At 56.5% G+C, this 22,335-nt stretch overlaps 1 protein-coding gene across 2 annotated transcripts; it reads right to left on the minus strand.

Moving 5' to 3' along the window:
• Positions 1–2,311: 2,311 nt before the first annotated feature.
• GPRC5C (G protein-coupled receptor class C group 5 member C) lies at positions 2,312–16,384 on the minus strand. 2 transcript variants are annotated; one of them, XM_060082144.1, is made up of 4 exons: positions 8,987–10,040; positions 6,110–6,204; positions 3,984–4,133; positions 2,312–2,344 (listed from the first exon to the last, which is right to left on the minus strand). In XM_060082144.1, exons 1-4 carry the CDS (start codon positions 10,038–10,040, stop codon positions 2,312–2,314), a joined length of 1,332 nt encoding a protein of 443 aa, XP_059938127.1. The 2 variants fall into 2 exon arrangements, with proteins under 2 accessions (XP_059938127.1, XP_059938128.1); XM_060082145.1 differs by lacking the exon at positions 2,312–2,344 and adding an exon at positions 16,288–16,384 and having other exon boundaries at positions 3,954–4,133; positions 8,987–10,072.
• Between the last annotated feature and the right edge of the window lie 5,951 nt (positions 16,385–22,335).

Raw genomic sequence — 22,335 nt, forward strand, 5'->3', positions numbered from 1 at the left:
CTAGCTGCGTGACCGTGGGCAAGTCACTTAACCTGTTTCTTGCTCTTACAGGAACTGTGAGGTACCCTGAAAGAGTTCAAGAACCACATGTGTAAACTGAATGCTGGGCGTGGCATTTGGCAGGTCCTCCTGACTCAAGGGAGGTATTGGTTATACCTGGCTCCCACCCGCCTTCCCATGAGCCCAGAAGTTTACCCAACGGTGCTCCCACCTCCCTCTCCACCAGCCTACCAGGCAGCAGCAAGATTATGATAAAGGTGGGTCCCCTCTCTTGCCCCATGCCTGCATCACCAGGCCTTGTGTTTGGGGGGAGAGGGGATGTGTGGGGAGACAGTGACCTTGGGCTTGGCCTGTTTGGGAAGCCTGGTTTCCTCTTAGAACAAATCCCCAACCAAGAAAAAAAATTTAGTGGGAATCAGACAGCCTTCGCTGGTCTAGAAGGCAAGGAGTTGGATTTAAAAATATATATTAATAAATCCCAGACAAATTCTTAATGAACACACAGGGATTCTGTGGTAGTAATTCCTCACAAACAGAGAATAAGGTCATGTAAGCCTGAGCAGTGATGAAGCCCAAACTACTCCGCCCCGAGCTACTCGGTTTGACAGAAATGGGTGTGCCGTTTACCGAGGTGTTGGCCTGACGTCACCTGCAACAGGTTCTGGCCTATTCTGGTTTTTTCCATTCAAGACTTGTGATGCAGCTGGAACACTTCTGTCTTCTTCACTTGGCCATAGACTGGAGGAAGCAGGGCCACGGGGTATTCTTGAATCTGGGCAGGTTTGCATCTTTCAGGAGCCCATCCCTCCCCGGCCTCACCCGCAGGCCTCCAGGGGACTCAGCCTCTGAACAGACCCACATTCACTGCAGGCTGCTCCCCGTGGCCCCTTGGCACTGCCAGGACTCACTCGAGACTATCAGCTCGAAAAGCGAGATAGAGCCTTTATTCACCGTGAGGGATTTGGGGCTACTAACCTAGATTGCAGGGAGTCGGGGGTGCTCAGAGCTCCCCACTCCCCTTCCATCAGAGTAACTAATACTCCATTCATGGAACTGGGCAGTCCAGGACAAGGGTCAGTGGATGGGGAGGCGATCGTCACACTCGGGGGTACAGCCCTGCTCTCTGCAGGGCCTGTTCACCCAACTTAGCCCTGGAGAAATACGCTGGTGACAAAGGCACAGGTGCTGGGGTCAGGAGGGTGGCACTGGGGTGGGGGTGAGGGCTGTGGGACCGCCTACGGGGTCAGCACCTGCGTTGTGCTCATCCTCCCTCGTCTCAGCAGGCAGAGGTGAGCTCTGGGGACACACCTGGCTTGAGACCCTTGGATGATCCAGCTCTGGTACCCAAGGGCAGGAGGCCAAGGAGACACTGCGGAGATCTCGTTCCCACGAGTCTGGAGCTGTGTGCGCATCTTTGTTGGTGCCAGCGTCATGCAGGTCGCCAGGATGCCCCCACTTCCCTTGGTGGCCATCAGGACCTGGTGGAGCCTGTCATGGATGATGACAGCAGCACCAGCACTGTCGAGGTGCCCAAGGTGAGGCAGAAACCTAGCCATCTGCCCGTCAGGAAATGGCACAATCTTCAGTCCTGGACACCTCATATCTAAGGGGCTGCGCCCAGTCCCCCAAGTCTCAGTCCTGGGAGAGGCCTAGACCCCGGTCCATCTGGTCCAGGACTCTCAATTGACCCCTGAGAATGCAGCCCTAGCCCCTACTTTGTGTCTTGATGGGACCTAGTTCAATGAAGGTATCAGGTGGTGATGCAGAGGGGCTCAGATCCGGGACCCACAGGCCAGGAAGAGAGGCACGATCTGTCCAGGTCTCGAGTGAGCTTTGCCCAGCTCAGCGGCCTTCCACGGTCCAGGTGGTGGCAGGAGGTGCTGGTGAGAAGGGCAAGGGCCAGCTTCGCCATGATTTGGCTTCGCTTTGGAGCAGGGCGGGACTGGCTGAGGCTGGAACCGAAAGGTGGCCAGGAAGAATGGCCATCTGGAGACCCACAGCAGGGGGGCACAGGGGCTGTGATGTCGGGGGAGGGCATCCAGAGGGAGGCTGGGTGTCTGCAGACCGCTCCTGTGGTCTCAGGTCACTTGGGGACCAGGAGAGGCTGGGCTGGGCAGGAATTGCGGGGGTGGGGAGGGGGGGTGGCCCCCAGCCCCAGCCATGTGCCCCAGGGTTTCACACGGCCCCTGACTCCACTGCTCCAGATCGGTGGCCTCCGGGCCTTTCCCGCTCCAGTGACAAGGGCCCTGCCCAGCCTGGTCACAGAGGAATGAGGACAGCAGAACGACGTGCGGTCCAGGGAAGAGGGCGTCTACCATCTTGTATTATTTTTCGGGGACTGAGCCTAAAGTAACCAGAAAGAACAAGTGTTTGAACAACTGAAAAAAGGGTTTGAGTCTCCAGGGGAGTCGGTGCAATCTGACATAGAAGGAGAAGTTTGATTTTTTTTTCTTCCAGCAACCTTTCTCCCCTCTTCCAGCAGAAACATCTTTTCCCTACAACCGGTGTCAGAAAATAGCTTCTGGCGAGTTGGGGAGAAACATTCCCAAACCTGGGAGGAGCCGACTTGGCAAGCCCCTTGCAAGGGGTCAGAGCACCGCTGCACGTCTGAACCCAGGCTACCGGGACCCGCTACAAGCCAGTCTTGAGAAAGCCTGGCCAGTCTCAGCATGGCCACTTCTAGAGGCTCTGTGGCCTCTCTGGGTCAGTCTGCTTACCTGTCAGAGGCAGTGAGAGAGCTACATTGATCACTTACCCCCAAGGCCCTGTCTAACCCTAAAATGGTCTGGTTCTGGGATTTTGACTCTGGAAAAGGGAGAGAAAGTACTTACTGTCCGACCCATCTTTCAGGGGCAGCCCCGAGGATTCAAATGAGCCACTGTGGAAAGGTTTTACCATAAAGGACTGAGCAAATGGGCATTTAAATTCCTGCCCTGGAGTGAAACCTACCAGAACCTGGCCCGCCCCTTCCCACGTTTGAAAACAGGTCCTGATCCTCAGTGAATCACTCCCGGCCACAAACACACACACACACACACACACACACACACACACTTTGATCTGAGAGATGGAGCAGTGGTCCTCCATCCCATCCCCTGACGGATCTGCACCACCCTTCCCACTAAGGGGCTGAAGCCAGCCCATCTTCCCTTACAAATACCCTCCACAGAACTCCCTGCTCCGTTCCCCCGGCCCCGACCCCAGTGGAGGGGATCCCAGAGGAAAGCTGCCTCATTTCACACAAGCCCAGATGCTGCTCGAGACCCGAGACGGGAGCCAGGCCCAGAGGTCCATGCTGATCGCACAGGACACGGACCCAGGCTTAGCTCAAGAACTCTTCCCTGGGGGGAGGTGTCAGCTACTTTGTTGCACAGAAGGAAAACCCAGCAGCGGCTTTCCTGGGAGCTGGATTCAGAGGGGGTTGGAGAAAGAGGAAACATGCACAGGCCAGGGTGGAGGGGTGGATCATCGGACACGGAGAGCCCAGATCAGACACGACATTCCCAGAAGAAGGGCTAATAAAGCAGAAACATGTTTATTAGGCACCCTTGCCCCTCACAGAGGAGCAAGACCCAGGACAGAAGCGCCTGAGACATCTCTCAAGGTTGCAGGAATCTCTCCAAAGACTCCAGAGAATGTAGGTGCTGACTGGCCGCCACCCCAGGAAGAACTCTATTTGGCTGGAGCGTGGCCACCGCTGGTGACCTTGACACGAAGCCAGGTGACCCTGACACGAAGCCGGAGTTGGCTCCTGGACTCCACAGACATTGAGGAGTGGGTGAGGGGCACGGGGACGCCCAGCCGAACACTGGCAGATGGGGAGGGCCTCCCGGCTGAGGCCCATGACCTGTCCTGAGCCAGCGAGGGGGAGGGGGAGGGGAGAGCACGGGCTCCCAGGAAGACCCTCGCCCGGGCCGGGTCCCCAGATCTGCCCGCCTCCTCCTGGTGCAGCCTCAGTCCCACACGTAGGGGTTTCTAAAGACCTGAGAGTTCTTGCCTTCCTTCGGCAGGGTGGCATCCTGGTGGCTCTGGGCTGCATAGATGTCTTCGGCCCGCAGGGTGGAGTTGGCACTGCCCATCACCTGGCTGTTAGCAGTGGCCCGCGGGAGGATGACGTCGTAAGCTCCTTCAGACTGGAAGGAAGAACAGGCGGTCTCACAGCTGGGTTCTGCCCGGGCGGATGCACACACACTCCCACTCCGCTTCCTGCAGGGCTGCGCCTGCCAGCTCCCCCTTCCCTCCCCGCCCTCCCCCTCTGCCCCCTTCCAGCCGGGCCTGGGATGGATGACTCCGAGTGTGGAAACAGAGGAGCTGACCTCTGACCTCCAGCCCCTTATCTCACCCTGCAGAGGGCCACCCTCTGGGCATGGAAATGAGGCTCCCAGTCACCTCCAGATGGTCCTGGGGCTTCACACAGTGGATGGCTCTTTCCAAAAGGATCTTCCTCTCAAGCCCTGTCCCAGTCCCTAAACCTTGGGGCCCAACAGAGAGTGAAACACACGGGGCTTCTGTGACCCGCCCGGCTATGCTCCCAGGCTCCCTTCCTCCAAGACTCTTACCTGAGTACCCCCGGTGGCATTACACGCCCCCAACAGCATCATGGCTGGTGTGCCGGGCCCAGAACACCCTTCTGTCAGGCCCCAGGCATGTCACACGTTTCTTATCTAGCAGTCTGATTTAGAGACTTAAACCCCGAATGGTTTGGGGTTTGAGAGTTTTAAGTTTTGGAGATTTAATATCCAAAGTCTCTGCCTGGATCCTGGTCGGAGCTGCGTTGGTTCTGTTCCTGTGTGGGTGGGGCTGAGGCATGGGTCCCAGGTCCCACCCTGGAGGGAAGGTGAGCTCTAGGCCTCACCTGCCTCATCCCTAGGCAAAGAGCTGCCACCAAACCCCGCAGCTCCAGGGCCCCAAGCTGCCTTCTGAATCCACTCAGACCCGGGTGGTCCTCCCAACCCATTTACCATCTCCAACTCCCCCTCCCCATGTAGCTCCTGGAACATCTAGGTCGAGGACGGGTTCTCCAACCTGGCTGTGCATCAGAATCACCTGACTGTTTATGAAGCCACAGCCATGCCTAGGGGGCCCCACCCCGTGGTGAGCTGGTGAATGTTTCACGACCCTGATCTGTAATGTTGTCAGATCCCTGTGGGCGGTGGTTATTCCCATCATGGCTTGGATAACTCCAAGTTATCAAGGTGACGTCACTGAAGAGATGCTAACTGTTGGCTCCATCACACCCCTGGCCCTTGCGCCTTTTTAGCAAGTTCCCAGGGGAGGGTAACGCTGGGGGTCGAGGGACCATGTTTTTGGAGCCATCATTAGATTAAATATCTATTAGTTCAGATCCTTCCTGAAGAAGCACGACTCCATACACACAGGTAGTGAGGGGTGGCCAGGTGGGGCACCCTGGTTGTCTGGGGGCTGGCAAACTCTGCTCATGCCCTTCAGAGATTCATTCCTCGGCCTATCCTGGCTCCTGGCCACAGCCTCCCTCTCCTGGAACTTAGCTGCAGGTTCAGGCTCCGGAGAGCGAGGGGTCTCCCCAAGAGCAACTGCCAGCCAGCCGGGGAGGAGGAACGTATATGGCGTGAGTAAGACTCTAACCCACCGGCTTCCTGTTCCCACCCACCCTCCCTTGGCTAATGGAGCATCTGGTTTCCAGAACCCAGGGGAGGTGTAAGGTCGAGAGCTGCTGCCTGCTGGTGGGGGGAAGGGAGCAGGAGGGCCCTCTTGGGACAGCTGTGGTCGAGCAGCTAATACCTACCCAGACCTGCCCTGTGGTCCTCTGTCCACCACGAATGGCACCTACCTGGCTGAGGCCCCCCCCCGCTTGTCCCTCCCTAAGCTGCTTAGGGGAAAGCTGGCAGCTCCCACCAGCTCAGAGAGAGACTGTTCTGAGCAGCTGTCCTCAGTGGGTGTTTGACGCTCCGATGACACAAGGCAGACAGGTCCCACCCACAGTGTCGTGAAAGGCAGTAGGAACATCAACCCCAGGAAGAAGGCATCAGGAGCTGGGGTCCCGGGCTCCCGAAGGCTGACCCATCGGATGCAGAGCCTGCCTTCTCCTTCCCGCTTCCACCCACCCTGCACACCCGGGGACCCCACTCACCGGGGCTTTGTGCATCAGGGTCATCTCAGTGGGCTGGTACACACTGGTCAGCAGCTGCCCGTTGTACCCACTGTACGGTGACACTGGTCTCTTAGCTGCAAGGAAACATAGCAGCTGTTCCAGGCTGGGCTTTAAGCTCCCTTTCCCGCTCTCAAGCAAGGCTCCCCAGGAGGCAGGGAGAGGGAAAAGGGGGCTTGGCCAGCCCTGGGGGTGAGGCTGTAGGTGTACCCCACCCCGTGGAGCCCAGCATCCCTTTGTTTGGATACACAGACAGCACAATGTTCGCCTTCCCCTTGGGCTTTCCCTGCAGCATGAGACCCCCTCCCACCGAAAAAACGGCCCGTCAGCAACCTTCACATCCCCTTCCGCCCTCTGGGGCCAGAGGCCAAGAGGGGCACATGGACCTTCGGCCGCCTTCCAAGATGGCCAGCCTCCAGCTCTGGCCTCTCCTGCTGCGGGCCAGCTGCCAGGCACCAGGGTAAAAAAAGCAGAGACCCCACTGCCCAAGAGTCTGCATGGGGCAGGGCTGGGTGCTGTTTGCCCAGGACCCAGAGCTCCACCGGGGGACTGAAGGCACATCCTGTCCTGTGGCCCCTTGGCAAGTTTCCAGAACTATTTTCAGCTCTGGGAACACTTCCCTGTGCCTTCCGGGGTGTTGATTTCCCGATCTGTCCTACACTGCTGGGCGCTGGGTCGGAGGAAAGCTGCTGGCCAATTCTGGGGGCCGGGGAGAGGCCTGAGCAGTGAGGCGCGGGGCAGCGGATGTCTGTCTCCTGCCGGCTGATGGCCCTGCGGCTCTAAAGGGACCACAACTCTATAGGGCTTCCTAAGTGCTGGGCTCACTCAATTGATTTTTCCATTTAGAAAAAATAAAATAAAAGGAAAAAAAACCCTTACAGCCCCAGAAGTGTTTGCCTTGAGGACAAAGGCTGAGAACTCTCTGGCCTGACAAACAGGCAGCGGGTGACAGCAAAGGTGGGGGCCACTGAGGCTCCTCCCAACATTCTCACCAACTGCACCTTCCCCCCTCACTTGGCACCAGGCTGTGCAGATGCCAGGGGCCACCCCGCTGGGCAGGTCAAAGATCAGTGCCTGGCAGGGGGAGGATCACTCCTTTCCCCAAGGCAGAGATCACAGGGATCGCAGCTTGTAGAGAAAAGGCAGAGAGTTCTGATTCTGAAACCTCCCCTGCCTCTGCCTCTGACCCCTGGCAGAGGTCCCAGGGGTACTGCTCAACAATCAGGCAGGTCAAGTCTTAAGCCCCCAACACCTCGATCAGCAGAGTAGGGGGTCAGCGTCCAGGCTTTCCGGGTCACAGCAGATGAAGGGGCTGTAACCAGCCGGCTAAGAAAGCACGTGAGACGCATGCCACAGGGCACATCCGGAAAGGCTCAATGCCTGGCACTCAGTTTGTGCTCAATAAATGCTAGTGGCCCTTACAATGAACAAATGCCAGAAAAAGGTTCCTCCCTTAGGGAGCTGGGAGCACGTCTGGCCAAGTCTCCTGGAGAATGGCCACCCCCTCCTGCCTCCCAAGCTTTTTCCGACGGGGGCTTGGCCCAGGCTGCAGGGGCTTCTCTTGCCTTCTTGCTGCTTCCACCTCCGAGGCACCCTCAGCTCCAACCACCAAGGCTCTGGGGCTGCCTGGCCCCTCAGGAGAGCCCCATCACATTAACAAAGAGCCGGGGCAGGAGCTTGGGGACAAGCTGGCTACCGGATAGCGGGTGCTGCTTAGATCAGCATGTGGCACACGCGATTTTATGAAAAAGAAAACATTTTGAACTGAAAAGACTTTAAAAGGAAACTAAGACTATGGATATGTACATAATGGAAAAACAAGCTCTGGAAGGATAATAATAATGACAGTAAAATAATAGTAATACACAGAGCTAATAGCTAATACTTCTAGAGTATCTTCCAAGCGCCAGAAGATGCATTAATTGAATCCTCAAAAGAATCCTATGAAACAGGAACCATTATTATCCCCATTTTACAGATGAGGAAACTGAGGCACCTAGCAGGAAAACATCAGTCAACAGTGATCACTTCTGGGGATAGAACAGGAGGGAATGGAGTACAACTGACAGTGGAGGGAAATTTTACCTGTAATGTGTAAAATTTTACAATGAAAATATATTCATGAATTGCATGAGTATAGGAAAAAAATCCTTAAAAAAAAATGGAATTTAGGGGACTTCCCTGGTGGCGCAGTGGTTAAGAATCCACCTGCCAACGCAGGGGACATGGGTTCAATCCCTGGTCCGGGAAGATCCCACTTGCCTTGGAGCAGCTAAGCCTGTGCACCACAACTACTGAGCCTGCACTCTAGAGCCACAACTACTGAGCCTATGTGCCACAACTACTGAAGCCTGTGTGCCCTAGAGCCTGAGTGCTGCAACTACCAAGCCCGCGTGCTGCAACTACTGAAGCCTGCATGCCTAGAACCCGTGCTCTGCAACAAAAGAAGTCACCGCAATAAGAAGCCCGCGCACCGCAACGAAGAGTAGCCCCCTCTTGCCACAACCAGAGAAAGCCCACGCGCAGCAGCAGAGACCCAACGCAGCCAAAAAGAAATAATTTTTTTAAAAATATGGAATTTAGGGACTTTAAGGCAGAAAACTCTGGATAATCTCAGGAACCTCCCATTTTGCTCAGGAGACCAGCCCCCTGTCCTACAGTAAACCACCTGGAATAAAAGGGGACCTGGAGGGAGTTCCCTGATGGGCCAGTGGTTAGGACTTGGCACTTTCACTGCTGCGGCCCAGGTTCAATCCCTGGCTGAGGAATGAAGGTCCCACAGGCTGCATGGTGTGGCCAAAAATTTTTAAAAACTAAAAAAAATAAAAGGGCACCTGGGGAGGGTGTCCCATGACCCACCTGAGGCTGGCTCGTCCATGGAAAATGCCTTGTTTTCCACAAACATGCTCTGGCCCTTCTGCTCTTTCAGGATGGTCTCATAGCCCACGCCCCGGGTGGGGTACAGGTCCCCCTGGTAGCTCTGCTCTGGGCTGGCCTTGGTCACCTGGGAGACCTCAGGGATGACATAGAAGAGCACAAAGGCCCAGGCATTGGCGGCGAGGGTGATGGCCAGCGTGGGGTCATCCCACGTGGGACTGTTGCGCTGCTGGTTGCCGTAGGTGTACATGACAATCCACACCACCCAGATGGCGATGGAGGTGGCCGTGGTGAGCAGCACGAAGACCCCGTGCTTCCGCCAGCGCTTGAAGCGGCCGCACAGGGCGGGCCAGGCCCCTGTAAAGGCGCAGAGCAGCAGCAGCATGACGTAGATCAGCGCCATGACAAAGTCCACGTTGGCGATGGCACAGGGGGAGGCGGTAGCCCAGCTGGCACTGCCATTGGCCGGAGGGCCACCCTCGCCGCCACCTGCTCGCACCAGCGTGATGATCAGCCACTCCGTGTTGATGATCACCTCCACGAGGCTTAGCAACAGGGCCACGATGAAGACCACCCAGCCCCGGGGCCCGTGGTTCTTCCGGACCAGGAAGTTGAGGGCTAACACGTGGGCCACTAGGCAGGAGAAGCAGATGGCGAACAGGACCCCAAAGAGGAAGCGCCGAGAGGCACAGGTGGAGAAGTCAGGCTTCACCACGCAGGCAAAGACGAGGCAGAAGAGGCCCAGGGTCCCCAGCAGGAAGAACACCTGGGTCCCCAGCAGGCTCCGCTTCTTGGTGTCTTGCACGAAGGGGAGGCTGGCCACGAGGATGATGGTGAGGACGAAAGTGGTGACGATGCCCGCCCCCGCCACTGCCTCCAAGATGATGCCCCAAGCCCCAGAGCGGTCACACAGGTTGTAGTAGAGGGGGTTGAGGTCCGGGCTGCAGCCAGCTGGGGCGTGGTTCTGGGCCTGGGCCCCTGGGAGTAGGAAGAGAGGCAGTCCCAGGCATATGAGCACCGCTTTCTGGATGGCCATCCTGGCTCCCGGGCCAGGCCCCAGCTGGGTCCCTAGAGACGGAGGGGAGAAAAGGCAAAATCAGTCCTCCAGGGCATACTCTGACACACAAGGTGCTGTTCCCCACCTCCTGAACCACGGCACACTGATCTTGTCTGTGCCTCTGGGCTTCAGAATCATTCTTAACACAGAACTCCTGGGCCTTGTACCAAGTGACCAGAGTGGCAAATGAGATGAAACCCAAGTGTCATCCCTGTTCCCAGTCATGGAAAAGGAGGAAACTGTGCTGAATTTTCAGGCCCCTCCCCCTCCCCCAAGTCATAACCTGGGCCCAGATATGCCCTGAGCTCTTGCAGGTGGGCTGGGGGCTGAGGTTTGTGAGCAAGTTCACTCAGCACTCAGTTCCTCTCTGTCCCGGGACTTCCACAGTTCAAATGGCCAGACACCATGCCCCTCCACTCTGTCCCTGTGATGCCTAAGTCTACGGCAAATCAGCCACGCATTCATTCATTCAGTGAGTATTTAACAAGCACCTGTAACAGGTACAAACTGCAACCAGAGAAAGTGAAAAGATGATTGAAAAGCTGTATGTATCAACACTTTTCCCCTGATGCCTCCCTTCCACTGCCCTTTTCTGCCCTTCATTTTCCCGCTTTTAGTGCCAACGCTTCTCCTCAGAATCCAAAGTTCTTTGGAAGCTCAGTTGCTAGAGTCTCAAGAATAAAATCAACGAATTTCGGGGACTTCCCTGGTGGCACAGTGGGTAAGACTCCATGCTCCCAATGCAGGGGGCCTGGGTTCAATCTCTGGTCAGGAAACTAGATCCCACATGCATGCCGCAACTCAGAGTTTGCGTGCCTCAACTAGGAAGCCCGCCTGCCACAACTAAGACCCAGAGCAACCAAGTAAATAAATATTTTTAAAAAATCAACGAATTTCCCAGCTAGGGAGTTAATGACTTAATGCAAAAATCCTCCTATGAGGCATTAACATTTTAAAAGCAAGAACCAGGGGCAAAGCAAAACCCAAAGAAATTAATCTATAATGGAAGACGTTGAGGCACTGTAGCTAGAAGGCAAGAAAGATGTCTTTTATCACACCAGGAAGGTAACTTACTACTGCAACGACTCACTGGACCGGTCCCGGACAGCAGCCTTACTAAGTGCTGTAGACTGGCACCAAAGAAAACTAAACCCCTGCTCTCAATACCAGCTGGATTTTCCCTGTGTGAGGTGGAGGTAAAAAGTGTGGCAGGTTAAGAGAAATTAAAGACCAAATCAGTGAGTTTGCTACTCAAAGACTTTAAATTTACCTGGAGGACAGAAAACTTAAATGCTCTAAAAAGCAAGTCATAGGGCTTCCCTGGTGGCACAGTGGTTGAGAGTCCGCCTGCCGATGCAGGGGACACGGATTCGTGCCCCGGTCCGGGAGGATCCCACATGCCGCGGAGCGGCTGAGCCCGTGAGCCATGGCCACTGAGCCTGCGTGTCCAGAGCCTGTGCTCCGCAACAGGAGAGGCCACAGCAGTGAGAAGCCCGTGTACCCCCACCCAAAAAAAAAGCAAGTCATAAATTCCAAACTTCTATGAAATGCAGGGCATTTAAATCACCCCTTATTATGTTCAAGTAACTAGTTGTAACCCTGGCTCTTCCTCTCTCCCCTCTTGGACCCAAGAACTTTCCAGAAAGACAGCAACCAAGCTTTCCTGGGCTGATAGTGACCACTAGTGGCTGGGAGGGGAATGGCATGATCCGACTTCCCCACCACCTCTCTTTCTTCCTTTTAGGAGGTGGAGTGTAGATTTGCACACCGCTAAGCCCTTAATGTTTTCACCATTCTTGGTTAGTTAATGTATAACAGGCAAACAGAACTGTCTCTCCATGATTGAGAAAGGGAAGGACGCTGTTACTAAGTCAGAGGAAATAAAACTCAAAATTAAGTGAAGCTGACAGAATAAAGATCATCAACTTTCAAAGTCCTCGTTGAAAACATTTTAGGTCTCTCAGCTTTCCCAACTACAACCTCGTCTGTCAATTAAGCTTGCTTTTCCCCAAACAACACCTACCATTAACTTTTAATAAATTAACCCCCCTGTGTGAATTTATTATTGTTTTCCTAAATAAGTGGTACTGTAACGCAGCTAGTTTCTCTCGTCTTCCAATGCAAAAGCATGTTTCCCCTACATCACGATTTAAATAAGCTCTTGTAGGGGACTTTGTGTAATAGTAAATCAATAAAGCACAAACTGTACTTTATTTACAAGGGCTGGGAAGAGAAAAGAGGAATCGGAGAGGGCTAATGGATAAGGAATATTGAACCACACCAGGAAATAATTTATGGATATGTGCTATGGGATCCTAAGCACTCAACCCCATCATGAGTATTTCTGGCTCACAGCAAAACAGCCAGACCTTGGGGTGAAGTTGGAGACGTGGTATGAACCCTGAGAATGGTCACTCAGACTTAGCCTCTGGCAATCTGCACATCTTCAAGAGCTGCTCATCCCATCTCCCTCTGCCAGGTCCCAGTTTAGAACAGACAAATATTCCAAATCAGCAAATATTTACTGTGCGTCTAGGGGGACCAGGCCCAGTAGTTCCCCTAGACGCACAGTGGAAGATACAAAGATGAACAAACACAGTCCAAAAGGTAGGTCTACAAGAAAACTACCCAAAGAATAATAAGGTAAGTGTCACACAAAAGAATTTACCTCTGGGGAGAGAAAAGTGCTACAGGAACAGAGGAGGAAGCTCTTCCCAGCTGAGGGGGTCAGAAAAGACAGAGTGAAGAACACCTCTCAACGGCATTTTATTCAGTTTCTAATCAAATTCACCAAGTATGAACTGAGTCTGTAAAGGGAGGTTGCAGCTGGCTGGCTACAGATTAGAGACACTACAGGGAGGGAGTTTAGGGCTTGATTCTAAAGGCAGTGGGGAGCCACTGAAGACTGTTTTTTGCATGATGAGGGCATAACCAGCATTGTGCTTTAAGATTTGAGTCTGGCAAAAAAGCATAGGCAATCGATTTGTTGAGGACACATTCATCCCTGGCTAAAGACCAAGGCCAAAGGTAAGGCCTAATGGAGATCCTTTCCCAGATAAAGTCTAAGGCCTGGCTGGATGTGGGGGAAAGGATGCTAAGTCCACGCTCCAAGTTCAAATCTTATAACGGCCATGTCATTACAAAGCACCAAGCCCGCTCTCATTTAGCCTGTGACCTCTATGCCAGTCCCTCTTCTTGGTCTATCTTGCTCTTAGAGCCATACCTACCTGTACCTTGCTAGGATCCAACACCTCATAAGAACTTGGGCCAGGGCCAGAGAAGCTTCACAGCCCTCACCCCAATTTCCTTCTCACTTTGCCGTTGGCCCTGGACCTTACCCTTCAAGCCTGTCGGTCCCACCAACATGGGAACTTCAAACTGGGGGAGTGGAGAGACAGGCAGACACCAACTCAAGTAGGGAAATTGGACCTGTTGGGCCTGGTTCTTGTCCACTGCCTGGGACAGCAACCCTTGGAGGCCAGCAGGAGACTTAAAGACAGCTTCAGCCCAGTATCCTTCAACATCCAGGAATGCAGATTCAGCCAGCCAAGGGATGCTGTGTTTGAAGATGGTGGCCAAGGGGGAAAGGACTTGGATGAAACAGACCAGCTCTGCCTTGAGACTCTCCCTCCTGCGGGTCCCTAGAGCCTGCACTTCCAGGCTGTCTTCTGAGCCTTGATCGCGTGCGTAGGTGTCTCCCCTACCTGGCTGTAAGATCTGAGGGGAGTGAACAAGACTTGTTTATCTTAGCATCCCCTGCAACATCTAGTCTTGCACTGAACATAGTAGGCATTTGAAAAGCATTCAGTGAACAGATTTGGTGCCCATTTCTCCCCATCCCAGTCCGGCCTCTTCATTTTAGAGTCACGTCTCCTGCTTTAAGGTTCTCAGTAAGGGAGACTTCCCTGGTGGTCCAGTGGTTAAAACGACTCCGAGCTCCCAATGCAGGGGGCCCAGGTTCGATCCCTGGTCAGGGAACTAGTTCCCACATGCCACAACTAAGGGTCTGCATGCCGCAACTAAAGATCCCACATACCTCAACTAAGACCTGGCACAGCCAAATAAATATATATATTTTAAAGTTTCTCAGTAGGACCAAGGAGGGAGACCTCCTTCAGTCCCATGAGTTCCCCCCACACCATGGCTGCAGCCCAGCCGAGCTGCAGATTATTTTCTGGACAAAGGGGCCCTTTTGCTTCACCTCCCTGGAATCAGTTATACAAGTATTTTTAATCACCTCTGAAATCGGCCTTTCCCTAGGCTCAGCCACTCAGCCCCCAGCTCAGGTCTGAGTCAGCCCAATCCAGTTCCAGAATCCCCTTCCTCCCTCTTTCCCTCTCCCAGGGGAGGCAGAGAGACCTCAGCAGAGTGGTGGCTCAGAGGCTCAGCCAGCCCTGACTGGGCTTCACCCAGCAAGGATGAGGCAGCCAGGCCTTCTCACCTTTCCTCACTCCCCGACCATCTACACAAAAGCCTGAGAACCATCCTGAAAAGGGCAACATGAGCTTCACACTTTGGTCTTGGTCTGTCTCCTGGGCTCAAAGGGACAGAGTAAGATATAGACCCGCAGCCAGGTACCTTCAAGGGTGCCATGACCATGTAGAGGCCCCTCTCCGAGGCGCCTAAGCAGAGCCACAGAGGAGCCCCCTTCCTCCCGGTCTGCCCCCACTCAGCAGCCCATGAAGAGAGACGGATGGACCCGCTGGCAGCCTTCCCACATCCTCCCCTTCTCCCATCCATCTCCTCCTTCCTCTCCGCCCGTGGTTAGGTCCTGCCATTTTACTCCTCTGTTCAGGGGGCTCTGGTGTTTAAACCAACCAATAAGAAGAGGGGTCGGAGATGCCTGTACCTGTACGGGGCTACTTCAGTGCCCAAGTTGGGGGGTGGGGTCGGCGGTGGGGTAGAGGGCTTCCAGGAACCCCAGGCTTAGACCTTCACACCGAGGGCGGATATTTGGCCCCCAATTCCCTGAGCATTCTGAAACACGTGAGTCCTCAACCCAAGGGTCCGCTCTAGAAAGCCACTCAGGAATGCGCCCCACCCCCCAGCGGCACGCCCTCCCCCAGCCACCGATAAAGGCCCAGGCAGGGAACCTCCAAGAGCACAAAACCCTATTTCAACATATTCTGGTCCCTGAGCTTTAGGATCAAGAGCGTGGAGTTTTTTCAATGACTGCGTTTTGCTGGGTTTAAAACTGTGGGTTTGGGGCTGGAGAGGTGCAACTCCACCTCCGCGGCTGGGAAGGGCGCAGGAAACCCCGTGGGGCGTGAGGGAGGAGCGGGGAAAGGGAAGGGATCTAGAAGCCACGCTGCCAAAGGTAGAGGGCCTACGACTGACCGAAATTCCGAACTTCCCGCAGGAAGATTGAGCCCTCCCCTCCCTACCTCTCGCCGGGACCGGGGTCCACACCCACGCTCCCCTGGATGGCGGAACAGAAAGAGCAGCGGGGCCAGCCTCTCTCTCATTTCCTCTGGTCCCAGAAACCTGCCCTTCCCATCCACGGTAGCGGGCCGCGGAGAGGACGCCGGCCCCCCAGTCACTATCAGCCGCGGAGTCACGCAGAGAGGCTGCGAGGGCGGAGGGGGTAGCCCTTGGAGACCCCGATCGTGGAGTTCTCCCTCGCCGCCAACTCCGAGCCGCAGCGCCGGTCTACCCACACCCCCAGTCCCCAGCCTGCTCCGCTTTGGAAAGTTTCTGCGAGCGAGCGAAGTAGGAGCGGTGTCCTCCGCCCCCCGGTTCCCCACCCCTGGGCATCAACCCTCGCCCACTCCCCACCAGCCCGACCCCACTCTTCCCGGCGGCCAAGGGGAGGGCGGAGTGAGCAGGCTGCAGCCCTTACCTGGGACGCGTCGCCGGCCCAGCTCCGGCGCGGCGTCTGGGGCCAAGTCCAGGCGGGGCGCGAGCGGGGGTGGGAGGGACTCGGCGCAGAGAGCGGGGCCAGGCCCAACCCTGGCCTGAGGTGGCGGGGCTCAGGCGGGGGATCGGGGCGCAGGGCCTGCCTCTCCCCGGGACTCGGAGCTGGCTGCACTCCGTCTCTAGCCCTCGCGCTGGCCTCTGCCCGCGCTCGGCTCCTTTCTCGCAGCGAGGGTGGGCCGGCGCCTGCATCACCGTGACATCACCTCCATTCAGGAGCTTATCGGGCGCCCGCGGCGCTCCAGGTACGTGCAATCCGCTTACACAGTTAACAAAGCCCGGCCGGCCCTCCCCCCACCCATCCCCGACTCACCTCCAGGCTCCGACTAGACGCACTTTCCGGCAGGGGAGGGAGATCGGAGTTTCTGGCCAAGCCGGCTTGTGGGTTGCTGCTGTTTACTGCCACGCCCCCGCACACGGGCGCGCGCACACTCACGCGCACTTACTTTCGGGACTCGGTTTTCTCTCTGTTAAGTGGTTTGGGGTGCAGCCCAACACAATTCGCGGGCGGGCTCTCCCTCTTCGCAAGTCCCAGCGCGCGCGCACACAAACACGCGCGGGGGCCACCTTGGTGCGTCTCTCCTGGGTGGACACCTAGTCTTTGTCACCTTCGTCCTGGCTCTCCCGTGAGACACACGCGGGGCACGGTTCGCCGCTCCGGACTAGAGCGAGGCGCACACTCAGATACAAAGTCTGTCTTTGTCGCGCCTTCTGCGCCCCCTGCCCTCCCCGAAGACACGTGGACACACCGAGCGTCCACCTCTTGCACGCGCGATCCTTCCCCGGCACCCGGGTCACCAAGTGTGCGTGGGAACGCCACCGCGCGCGCCCCTAACGCCGTGGGCCGGGCCCAGAACCACTCGGAGCCGTGGGCAGAAGTCGCCCTGGGTCCGACTACCCGGCGCCTGGGCTTCCTGCGATCTCCCGGGACACGGCCCACCTTAGCGCGCGCTCCCCTCCCCGTGTCCCCGTTCCCTGTTCGGACCTGTCCTAATTAGCCTTCACGGTTCAGTTCCCCGAGGTACAGTGTTTAACCCGGCCCCCGCGGTCTCTGCGCTCCGTGACACATCGGCCTGGCCGCCGAGTCCTGCCCCTGCCGCCGCCCGGGGACTTTTGCACGAGTTCGAGCTCCCCCTCCCCGTACCCCAACCTCACTCCCTATCCCCGGGTGCGTCAGCGGTTTGCCACCCTTTCCTCTCCGGCCCCAGGAATCAGCAGAAGGGGAACGGCAGAAATGGGGAAGCGAATCCAACCTAGGATCACCCCGGCCCAATAAACAAGAGATTTCCCGCTGCCTTCCCCCAGGGCTGCGGGCTCCGCGGGAGGTGGGCTACGCAGCGGGGCCTAGCTGGCAAGCGCCGGAGGCCCGGAGAGGCCGCGGCGCACCGAGAAGGGAGTGCTTGTTGCGCCTGGCCGGGGCCCAGGGGACGCGGAGGCAAGGCCGGGCGCCGGGTCTCCGGGGTGCTGGTTCTCGTGACGCCGAGTTGCCTGGGGGATCGCCAGCGGCGCGCCGTCGGAGTCAGCCGGGGGCCGGGCGGGCGGCTGGGCGTGTTGGTTCTGCCCGGAGCGCCCGGGAGGAGGGCGGGAATCGTGCGGGGGGGGAGGCGGCTGGTCTCGGGCTGGGGGTAGCAAGGTGGGGGAGGGCGCAGGCAGAGGGGAGGGGTACCTCCCGGCCTGTTTGTTTGCGTGCTTCCATTTATGACAACCAGAAGTCAAACTCCCTGAATCACCCGGAGCTGCCGGAGCGATAAACCCCAGGCTGGCTCCTCCCCTCGCACACCAGTTTTCGGACTCCTGGAGGGATTGTTTGCTTAGCAGCCTGGGCTGGCGGTGAGGCCCTGCTTTTCTAGAATCCTATATCTCTTCCTGCGCCTGGCCCTCTCTGGCTGGCCTGGAAAATGTGAGGACTTAATTGTTTCAATTCTTTTCAATGTTGAGAGGAAGAGCGCATTGCTGTGCCTTTGGTCTCCTTCCCCTAACTCCACCTCCTGCATCTCAGGGACGACCCCGCGCACACACACACCGGACGTGAGCACGTGCAGACGTGTGTAAGGGCCAGGCAGTGGGGGGCCCACCCTGAAAGGGGGAGCAGCAGGTCAGACCTACCCGAAACAGATCAGTCACTCTGACCTCTGACTAGTTTTCATTAACTAGGCAACCAACGCTGAAACAAGTTTGCTGGGCGGAGGGGGGGTCCCTCATTAGCATATGTTTAAGGCCAGATCTAGGAGCCTGGGAAAGGGGTGGGGAAAGTAGTGGGGAGACCAGGGTACAAGTGACCTCAGGGAGACACAGGTGAATTCGGGATCCGTCTCGATTGGTGGAGAACCCCTTCACCCTCCAGAGACTTCTCCCATGAGGCAAGTCTCCCCCCTCCCTCCGGGCCCAGGCAGGGGCCAGGTTGGGGTATCCGGTGCCTGGCCACCCACTTGCGGTGGTCTGGAAACAGGCCTGGACACCTCAGTGGATGAGCTCCGCCCCCAGCCAGCCCTGTGCCGTGATGGCAGTGGAAATGTAGGGCCTGTTTTCTGAGAACGGTTTGCTCTCCCCCTTTCCACCCCATCTCACTCTGGAACAGGATATGCCTTCAGGACAAAGCAAGGCCCTCGGGGCAGACGACCTGGGGCTTCTGAGGCTCCAGGATCCCTGGTGCCCTTGGCTTTAATCCCCCAGGGCCTGTCAAGAGCAGGAACACTGGAGGGTGGAAATCCTGAGAGCCCCACACCCAGCCCTGGGAGCTGAACGGCTGTGGGTCCTGATGGACCCGGCCAGTGGCCGGGAGAGAAGTTAGGTGGGAGGCGCCATTGCGTCAAAGACTCCAACCGCAGACTCATCTGCGCCCCCAGGTACCCTTCGCCCAATGTAATAATACATAGGCATGTAAACCTTTATGAACTCCCATGTTCCCCAAAAGGTAACACTTTGAGAAGCTGTCCCATAGGGACGCTGCCCTCCCACTGTTCAGATAGATCTTGGATTAATGGATTGTGTGGATGGCATCTGTACCCCTCCCTCCCAGCATGGTGTGTGAGTTCCTGTTGGCCTCCAGCCGATGGAAACTACCTTTATTCATTGGAACAATTCCTTTTTTTTTTTTTTTTTTTGTGCGGTACGCGGGCCTCTCGCTGCTGTGGCCTCTCCCTTGCGGAGCACAGGCTCCGGATGCGCAGGCCCAGCGGCCATGGCTCACGGGCCCAGCCACTCCGCGGCATGTGGGATCCTCCCGGACCGGGGCACGAACCCGAGTCCCCCTGCATCGGCAGGCAGATTCTCAACCACTGCGCCACCAGGGAAGCCCGGAACAATTCCTTTTTGAGCTGCATGAGTCTAAGCTAGTGACAAGGCCCAGGGTGGGGTTCAACTTTGCCACTTGCCTGTTGTATGACCTGGACAAGTCACTTCACTGCTCTGAGCCCCACTTTCCTCTACTATAAAGAGGTCAGGATAGCACCACCCCCAATCCTTGCTGTAACATTCAAATGAAGCCATGTCTACAATGGGCCTCGCACAAGCTTGGCACTCAGATGCTCAGTGATCAACCTCTCCTTTTCTAGTCCATCCCCTCTGAGCCTTAGCCCTGACAGTTAAAAAGGCCTAGCAGTGGAAATTCCCTGGTGGTCCAGAGGTTAGGACTCCACACTTCCACTGCCAGGGGCGCGGGTTCAATCCCTGGTCAGGGAACTAAGGTCCCATAAGCCATGCATCGCGGCCAAAAAAAAAAAAAAAAAAAAGTTCTAGCAGTGTTTAATCCAAACTCTTGTAGAAGCTGCTTCTCCAACATTCTTTCGGTCCTGTTTTACCATGATCAGAGTAGCCTCGCTGTGCCATGCTCTGGGCTTCTCCGTGCTATTCCTTTCCTCCCCCAACCCCCTTTCCCTGTCTGACCAAAGGTTTTTTTTTGCGGTACCCGGGTCTCTCACTGCTGTGGCCCCTCCCGTTGCGGAGCACAGGCTCAGCGGCCGTGGCTCACGGGCCCAGCCGCTCCGCGGCATGTGGGATCTTCCCGGACCGGGGCACGAACCTGTGTCCCCGGCATCGGCAGGCGGACTCTCAACCACTGCGCCACCAGGGAAGCCCCTGTTAAGGTTTTTAAAACCTGCCCTGCCTCAAAGCTCAGCTCCAATGTCCCTTTCTCTGCCATGCTTTCCTCACCTTCCCCAGAATGAACGGTTGTGAGCTGCCCTGTTTACCCACAGCCTAGTATGCATTTGTTTATTTATCATTTATCTCAGTGTATCTTAGCCTTCTCAGTTCTTATCTTCTCAAGAGCAGGGACACGTCTCACTCATTTTGTTGTTCCCGGTATCTGGCACCGAACCTGACACTTGGTAGATCCATTAATCTATGGTTTGAACCCTAGCAGCAAGAGTTGAGACATGGCCCCTGGAGGGCAGCCCCCTGCTGACCTTCCCCATCACCCTGGGGTGGAGAAAGGGGGGACCACTGCAAACACCATGCAAACAGGGCCGTACCAGCCTTGCCCACTGGCCACAGGCCTTCCTGGGAAGCAGGCAAGCCCAGTACCTGCTGGAGAAACCACCTCCCCTGGGCCAGCAACGCCCCGCATCAGAGTGCAGGGTAGGGGGCCTTGGCAACCCAACTTGGGGCACTGGAGGAGCAGGTGAGCTGGCCCCAGAGGTGCTCGAGGTCAGTTCTGCTCCCTAGAGGGGCTTCCCTATTGCCTGGGTAGCAGGAGTCCTGGATTGCCGGTTCAGTGTGCAGAATCTCAGGAGCCATTTCCTCCTCCGGGGACTGGGAGGCCTGCTTTCCCTCCCTAGAGGGTTGAGTGCCCCTGGTCTTGCCGCCTGGCCCCCTGGCTCCCATGGAGCAGACATAGTCCCTCGCTGAGCTGAGGGGTGGGGCTCTTGGCCCCCTGACAGGTAGGTGCCTGGAATCTTGCGCTAGGCAGCTGGGTGCCCCCAAACCAGCCGGTAAACAGATTTTGCATTTGACCTCTCCTTGCTCCCAGGCTCCGCATTAACTGGTTACTGCCCAGGCTGTGGTGTCTGGCTAAGTTTCCTCTTCTTTTCTGCTCCTAGGACTGCCTGCTTGGAGCAGCCTGGTACCACCTGGCATTTTGAGAGGAACCAGGTACCAAGGTGGCCCCTTAAGAAGCAGGAAGCCAGGGGCTAGGGAGCAGGCAAGATAAACACCCATTCACCACAACCCGCTGCCCATGGATGATCCCTCTGGGAGGGTACCCGGAAGCGGGCCTAGGGCAGAACCTGCTGGAATGTCACCTGACGCTGAGCCCATCCATGGTGGCCACAAAATCTGCCTCTCCCTCTCCCCCCTTCCCTGCCCATGGCTCAGTGGCCACTAACCAGCTCCCTGTGGAAGGAGAGAGTTGCATTTTCTGAGCTGCCCAGGTCTGGAGAACCTCCGTCAATAGACTGAGTGAATCTAGGAACCAGGGTCAAGGCCAAGGGTCCAGGGATTCAGGCCCCTCAAACCGCCCCTTCCAAAAACAGAAAACAAATGTGTACACAGCAGTGTTTAGCCCCCCTTCCCTTCCTTGAGGAAGAGTCTCCCCTCACACCTCCCTGCGCCCCCCTTGTGAGAACATTTCAGGGCAGGCGCACCCTCCCACTGGGGTTACACACACCCAGCCTAATCACCCTGCCTGCAGTCTTCCTTCCATTCCCTGACACCTCCAGTCACCTGAAAACCCCCTCTGCTGTGGGACGTTCACTGACTTCCCCCTGGCATTCTCGGCTCCTAAGATCTTCGCTGGTTCCCACTGCCTCTGAGTAAAAGATCTAACTCCCTTGCCCAGCATTTAAGGCCCCTGCAGCCTGCATTCAACCTGGACTGGCCATCTCCTCTCCCTCCTCTTCCCCACAGGAAACGGCCACTCCAGCCTGAGAGGTCAGCTCTGGGTCTGGCCACTGGAGTGACCTTCCTGTGGTTTCACTCACAATGTCCCCCACTCTCAAGCCAGGGCGCCCTTTCCCGGCCTCTCTGAAGCGTTCCCCCTTTAACGCCTCTGCTTCTCCCAGAAGCTTTTGCTGGTGACCCCGCCCCATACAACTCCGCCCTCTGCTCTCCCAAAGCTTCCCCTATAGCATGAATTTGCCAATCTTGCGCTGCTTTGCACGGTTAATTATATTTTATACATAGATATCTGGCCTCCGTAATTCCATGACAGGCTCAGTGGGGAACAGATTTCATGCCTAGCCTTCCCTGCAGCCCCAAGGATAGTGCTTGTACATATAATAAAATGGGTGGAATGATGGGCCAAGACCTGAGGGATGCCGTCAGCCTTTTCTAGGGGGAAGGGGTGGGCTCCGGGTCTATGCTTGGCCTTGCTGCTGTCCTGAGCTCCACACTCAGACCCCTGGCTCCCAGAATCCCAGGCCGA

The sequence above is a fragment of the Mesoplodon densirostris genome, chromosome 18, assembly GCF_025265405.1.
Source record: "Mesoplodon densirostris isolate mMesDen1 chromosome 18, mMesDen1 primary haplotype, whole genome shotgun sequence".
Taxonomy (NCBI): Eukaryota; Metazoa; Chordata; class Mammalia; order Artiodactyla; family Ziphiidae; genus Mesoplodon; species Mesoplodon densirostris.

Coding starts and splice junctions, on each gene's coding strand:
- GPRC5C (XM_060082144.1), bottom strand. CDS start 10,040: ATGGCCATCCAGAAAGCGGTGCTCATATGCCTGGGACTGCCTCTCTTC. Junction 4,134..6,109: donor CCCTGATGCACAAAGCCCCG/GTGAGTGGGGTC, acceptor TCTTCCTTCCAG/TCTGAAGGAGCTTACGACGT. Junction 2,345..3,983: donor AGGAAGGCAAGAACTCTCAG/GTCTTTAGAAAC, acceptor TGGTTACTTTAG/GCTCAGTCCCCGAAAAATAA.